This window comes from Acartia tonsa, chromosome 6 (genome assembly GCF_053477335.1).
Source record: "Acartia tonsa isolate MP-2025a chromosome 6, ASM5347733v1, whole genome shotgun sequence".
Lineage (NCBI taxonomy): Eukaryota > Metazoa > Arthropoda > Copepoda > Calanoida > Acartiidae > Acartia > Acartia tonsa.
This window is the reverse complement of record NC_137265.1, coordinates 49,842,508-49,849,263: the sequence shown is the minus strand read 5'-3', so window position 1 is coordinate 49,849,263 and position 6,756 is coordinate 49,842,508. Positions and strand designations below refer to the sequence as shown.

General features: G+C 32.4%; 1 protein-coding gene across 1 annotated transcript; it reads left to right on the top strand.

Moving 5' to 3' along the window:
- Nucleotides 1-2,430, top strand: LOC145322885 (uncharacterized). Its single transcript, XM_080165226.1, has 3 exons — nucleotides 1-741; nucleotides 1,031-1,197; nucleotides 1,611-2,430. Exons 1-3 carry the CDS (start codon nucleotides 166-168, stop codon nucleotides 1,792-1,794), a joined length of 927 nt encoding a protein of 308 aa, XP_080021352.1. The 5' UTR covers nucleotides 1-165; the 3' UTR covers nucleotides 1,795-2,430.
- Nucleotides 2,431-6,756: the final 4,326 nt, after the last annotated feature.

Genomic DNA, 6,756 nt, shown 5'->3' with positions numbered 1-6,756 from the left:
AATTCCTTTGTCAAAAATTTTCTTCTCTGGGATCCTTATTACATTGCTTCTACACCTAATAATTTTTTCAACTGTCATAAGACGTTTAAAACTCTCGCCTTATTGATTCACACCGGTAAAGACTATGCAATTCCTTTACCGAAATTTTAATCAATATGTTTTTTAATGAATTGTACAAAATTTTTTCAGCATCTTACAATGAGAACATCTTTCAAACATTCAGCTGTAAATTATCATAAGTTTAATGCTCCGTTACAAACTTTTAAAGACAATAGACCTCTAGAAAAGAGAGGCCCTCTTTATTTTCCTTCAGTTTTAGAGAAATACAACCTCACAGAAAAAAGGAAACGTCATATAAAATTGACAGCGTCTTCAAGAACTAAGTCCACGCAACTACTCCACAATCGTACTTTACGCCGTTTTGAAATTTTTTGCGAAAACAGAAATAAAACTCTGTTAAATTTTTCGAAAAAGGATTTAGCCGCCTACATAGAATACTTAGAGGACTCCGCAGCTAAAAAATCCGCCGTAGTCGGTTTGGCAGGCGCGATAGATTTTCTCGCCAGTGCATTGGATATGAAATCCCCCTGGACCCCCCAAATAGAAAGAATGTATCAGGGTATCACGAGAAGAGCCTCTGCAGAACAGCCTTTAACCAAGAAAGCGCCTAAACTGCCCATAAAATACCTGACCTTGGCCATTGATAAGCACGTGACACCTTTCCTAAAGAATCCAGATCAGGTAATCCGTTTTCATATGAATCATAAATCTTCTTTTTCGAATAAATCTTGATTAATACTTACTACTTAGCTATTTCAAGTTTTCGGACCAAACTACATTTAATATACGGAATTTTACACTTCTTTCTTTTGTCTCGCATTAATACTGATCTCTAATGGATATCTTATTTCTTGAAATTCCAATTTAGTTTTTCGGACCAAACTATTTTTAAGATATGGAGTTTCTACACTTTTTTATTTTTCCATTTCACATTAATATTGTTTTCTAATAGAAACCTTGTTTTCTTAAGATTCCAATTGTGACCCTCCGAGCAATCGTGGCTCAGCACCTTCAGTACAGCTTGTGTGCGCGCATATCTGACCTGTTGAGATTGAGAGCTTGTGATCTAGCGGTTACCACACTAGGAGACACGCCAGCAATGTCCATAACCTTCAGATCTTCTAAAACTGATCCTAGGTACTTATTTTTGACAAGAAAAATCTTTTTTAAATTCTTCTTTTTCCCAAAATTTTTTAAAAATTTTTTTTTTTTTAATTCAAGATTTTTTCAAATATTATACGACATTCTTTTCTACCTATTTCTTACTTTTTATTAAGTTGGAAATTACATTATGGTTGCAAAATAATTTAAAATTATCTTAAAACAAATTCCTTTCAAAGTTTTTTAATTTCTTATTTTGAAATTTTAAAAATTATAATTACAAACGATTTCTTAGCTATTACCTACTTTCCTCTACCTTAAAAATTGTTAAAGAAAATTCCAGAGAAATCTTTTTTTCAAAATTCCAAATTTTTATAAATTCTTCAACTCTGCATTTCATCTAGAACATCATTGTTTTTGACACATAAACATAAACATTATTTTTCTAGATTCGAGGGCTCCACCAGTTACGTGATCTTCAACGGATCAGAGTATTGTCTTTATTCATTGCTGGTCCTGTATTACAATAGGCTCCGGTTATATTCATCAGATACATCCTGTTTGGATACTAGCTACCTGCTGCCGCGTACAGGGAATGGTACCACTTCGAAATCTTCTAGGCGAGTTTTTTAAACATAATAAATTCACACATTTCTTTGTTCCTTTTTTAAGTTTTCACAAAATTTTATTGGTAATTATATTTTTTTTAGAATCCTAGTCGCAGATGGACGTTACGCCATTTCAGCTTCCACCTTAATGAAGGATGTAAACTTAATTTATAGTAACTTAGGACTTAAGCATAAAATTACATCTAAATCTGCTAAAAGCTTAGGAGTGTCATCTGCCTTTAGATTAGGTATGAGCGATGATCATATCCGAGTCTTAGGCAGATGGCGCTCCATAGCTACAGCTCAACATTATCGAGCTATTGATGATACAACGCTCATTGAAATATTTTCCAAGATTATGTTAAAATCCTCGAGCACAGCAGTCCCCAGGTCTTTAGCAGCCCTTACAGACCAAGCCTCCAACTCCATCACTTCACGGACGACTCCTTCTTGGTCCTCCGCCCATTCGGCATCTCTGAACCGCGCCCTTATCTTCCAGATTTTGTTAGCTTCGGGCTATCTAGACCCCCAAGGATGCCCTCTCAACAACGAGGGTTATCCCCTCCCTCAAGACGTTCCGGAGGTTAGAGCCAACGGCGAGGAACTTCTAGCCATTGAGTCCTCTCAAACTTTCATAGTGACTCTGCCGAACTAAGTTATTATACACTTTGTATTATTTTTATATTTATGCTTTTTTATTTTAAAATGCTTAAATAAAACAAAATTTTTTAAATTGCATATTAGTTCTTTTCTCAGTATTTTTTCAGATTACTTACAATGTTTCTTTTTTTTTAAAGAAAAAAGAATTTTTTTTTTTTAATAACTACCTACCATAGAATTTATTAATCTTTCGATTTCGAACTGGTTTTATTTATCCGATTATTCTCGCGAATTTCTTCGTTTCATTTCGATTGGTTCCTAAATACTTATCGAATTCTTCGAATTTTCCCAATATTTAAACTCTTTTAGCTTATTTTCGACGGATTCTTTAGTGATTTATGGAATATCGATCGATAAAAAATATTAATTGTAGCATAAGGAAACGAAATAAGACGTTTTTAATGGAATAACATGAAGTTACAAAATAACTCTTAGTAAATACTCTGATTATTGTATGGTGTATAATTGTTTCTTATATTATTAAACATTTAGTAAATGTTAAAACTACTATATGGTGTACAGTTGTTTCTGATCTTATTTTATTTTTAGTAAATGATGTGACTTCTGAATGGTATTTTAGGGTGTGTAACTATTTCTGATCTTATGATATATTTAGTAAATGATGTGACTACTGTATGGTATTTTAGGGTGTGTAACTATTTCTGATCTTATGATATATTTAGTAAATGATGTGACTACTGAATGGTATTTTAAGGTGTATAATTAATTGTCATAAATTATGTAAAAAGATTAATTCTAGAAACAGAGAGAAAACTAATTTCCTGTTCCAGGGGAGATATACAGATAGATAGATAGACATTTAGATAGATAGATATATATAGATAGATAAATATAAAGATAGAAAGGAATACAGATGATCACAAAAAAATTCAGTTTTCTTTATCTAAAAGCAGCCGAGAAAATCACATTTTCCTTTTAAGGACAGAAAGATAAATGGCAGACAAAGTAGCTTAGAATTAGGTGAATTTCACTGTCTACAAGTATGTATCCTTATAATAAAGTAACAGGATGTTTGTGTGTCTGTCTGTGTGTTTGTGTGTTTGTTTGTACCGAAGGATCTCGCTAACCGCTGAACCGATCGGGTTCTTCTTAACAGGGTAGCTTCTCATAGGCCCCGGGAAGGTTTATAACTATTTTGGGGGAGGGTACCACCACCCTCCCAAGAGAAATGACAAAAAAATCGAAATTTTTAAAAATTTATGGGAGACTTCAACGTCAAATAAAGAGGTATCGTACGTAAAAGATTATCGTAGAGACTTTAACAAACAAAAACATTTAAAGTGCCACCAGAGGCCTCTAGGGGCGTATCCGCTAGTTTACAATATATCATTATACTATCGATATATTTTTTAATCAGCCACGACCATTTAAACCTAGTTGACATAAATTTTGAAATGACATATCGATAGTATGTCAACAATTATGACAGGTTTTCTTGAAACTGTAAATTATAAATTTCAGGAAAGCTTTTTTGTATATTTCTTAGCGACAAACCAACAGATCTATAGTATAGATACAGACAACTACCTCCCTTCCTTTTTCAAAGACATCTTTCGTCTGCTTCTAAATTATTTTCTGCTACTTGGCTGTGTTGATATAAGCGACACCATTGGTTGATTTTCAATGAGCCAACAGAAAGGTTGCACAAGGTGGTTTCGATGGAAAGATATAGTTATTTAACCCTTTATCCCTCTAGTGTTTTACTCTAATGACAAACCTCTCAACTGTTCTCTGATGAAATGGAGCATTTATCTTTTATTTAAAGGAGTCTTTTTTTTGGAGTGACAAAGAAAATTACAAAAATACTTAAAGTTAAGAAAAAAGAATGGTAAAATTAAAATGGTCATGTGGGCCACCTTTTTCACGTCCCATAATAACCTTAAATTATGATTTATGTATTAATTAAGTGTAAAGGTTGGGTAGTGTGTGTGTGTGTGTGTGTTTGTGTGTGAGTGTGTAGGACTAGGTGTGTGTTTGTGGGTGTGTGTGGGTTAAGGTGCTAACCATAACATCAATCTTAAGAGATGTTATGGTCTACTGGCGTATCTAGGGATTGACTTTTGGGGAATCAGCATGAACTTTGGGGACATTTGAATGTAAATTACACTGGTACCCAAAAGTTTATATGCACGCTTTCACATTTGTCGGCCTTAAAATTTTGGGTACTTATATCTAATCTTGATTTCTTAGGTCAGACTATTAGTGTCGTATGATAGTTTTAATCTAAGGGTGATTTTATTTATCATCATTAAAATATATATCACTGTCAATTGTCTTATCAACAGGTCTATAGTATAGATGTATATACAGACAACTACCTCCCTTCCTTTTTCAACGACCTTCTTCGTCTGCTTCTAAATTATTTTCTGCTACTTGGATGTGTTAATATAAGCGATACCATTGGTTGATTTTCAAGGTTGTTGCGATGGGGAGATACAGTTATTTAACCCTTTCTCCCTCTAGTGTTTTACTTTAATGTCTTATCCTTTAAGATACCTTGATAATTAGGAAAAATTAATTATACTATTCTTTTAGAATATCTACACAAAAGGTAAAAGTTGTTTTCTATTGTTTGTACTAGGTATGTTTGTATGTCTGTTATGTACAATTAAGTCTCATTTTCATTTTTATCAGCCAATGCTTTTGCCCTGCCCTTACTATTTTTTACAGAGAGAGAGAGGACAATGGGCTGTTTATCACACTAGTCCCCAAAGTCCTATAATAACGTTTTCTTTTTCCTTGGCTTAACAACTTTGGGGACTTTAGTGCATTTTGATTGGTTGGTTAATTAAGTTGAGTGTTCAAACGTTTCAACCACCAATTTCAATCTACAGAAGGATTAATTTTGTAAATCATCATAAGGGATGTACATCAATTTATCAGTCATTGTCTTATCTCTTTAGATCCCTGTTTTTTTTTTGTCAAGAAGCAGCATAAATTTTTAACGTCTTTGGCTATGGGACGGTTTGGACGAATTCCAACAGATTACCTTACTGAAGACCTTACACCACAGTTTATTATTGTCAATTACGCCCTTGCCAAAAATGTCTTTCTGACCTAACTTAAAACCCGAAGTAGTAGTATGGCCCAAAAAGACTCGCTAAGCATCTGTTACTAAAAGTGTTCATAAAAATCTACAAATTTTAAATTCTTAAAAATACCATTTTTAAATTTTAATTAAGCACAACTTTTGTTATGTATTCTAACGTAGTTAGGAGTGCCTTCCCAGAAATCTTTTAAATGGCTGAATTAAATAATTTTAGAACATTTTTTGTTCAAAAAATAAAGCACTTTCGTATGTTTGTAAAAACGCTATTATTTGAGCTATGGTAGGTGTTCCTTTTTTACACTTCTAAAGATAATAATCTTTCATATAATTCTGCAAAAAAAAATAGGAAATAGCAAAATATTATCAGTTTAATATAAATTTTAAAATTCAAATGCTTTGTAATTACGAAAGTCTAATAATGAAAAAAAACGCATCGAATGCAATGATAAATATGCTAATTTTGCGAAAGTAATTTTATTGAAAAGTTAATTTTATCACAAGAGTAAACTTTTAAAGAAAATCTAGTTTGATAACTAGATTTTCCATGGGACTTTGGGGACTCTTTTGAATCTCGATTGTTTGGTACAAACTAGCAGTGTTTAATCTTTTGTTGTTAACCTATGAATTACCCCTCTAAAATATTAATCTTCTCGCTAGATTAAATATTAACTGCAAAGTAGGGACACCATTCTACATCTTTATTGTGTATTTTTTAATTATTCATAAAACTTAGCGCTAGTCTTTGATACCCTAATTTTAAAGCGAAACTTTTCTAAAATTTAACTAGAACTGTATTGGATTTTAGGAAGTGGTTTCCCTCAAAGTGCTTAGTCTAGCATTGGAAATCCTTCTTCTCATTTTTAATTTAACTGAAAAGTAGAGAGTGTTTAAGGGATCAATAGGCTTTTAGAGGGAATGAACCAACTTATGAAAATATAAACAGTACAATGCTTAATAGTTTTTATAGAGAAAATAGTTCTGAGTGTTTGACTTAGAACAGAATACAAAGCAAAGAAATAAGAAGAAGAATAAAATTTAGAGAGCTACTTTTAAAATAGAAAAATATTATAGTTGTAAATCAATAATATTTTGTACAAACGGACAAACAGACAGTTTGACAAATTATAAATCACGCGCCCTACACTCTTTTGTTTTGTCCTTGTTTCAGTGTAATTTTCAAAGTTATAACTTAACATAATTTTTAATCTTTTTGTCACAGCAGGGATGGTTAATGCATCGCAGCAAGCGCAGCTTCTC

Excerpts from the sequence above, each read along its gene's own strand:
- LOC145322885 (XM_080165226.1), top strand. The coding sequence starts at position 166 with ATGAATTGTACAAAATTTTTTCAGCATCTTACAATGAGAACATCTTTC. Across the intron at positions 742-1,030 it reads TCCTAAAGAATCCAGATCAG|ATTCCAATTGTGACCCTCCG; the intron begins GTAATCCGTTTT and ends TGTTTTCTTAAG. Across the intron at positions 1,198-1,610 it reads TCTTCTAAAACTGATCCTAG|ATTCGAGGGCTCCACCAGTT; the intron begins GTACTTATTTTT and ends TTATTTTTCTAG.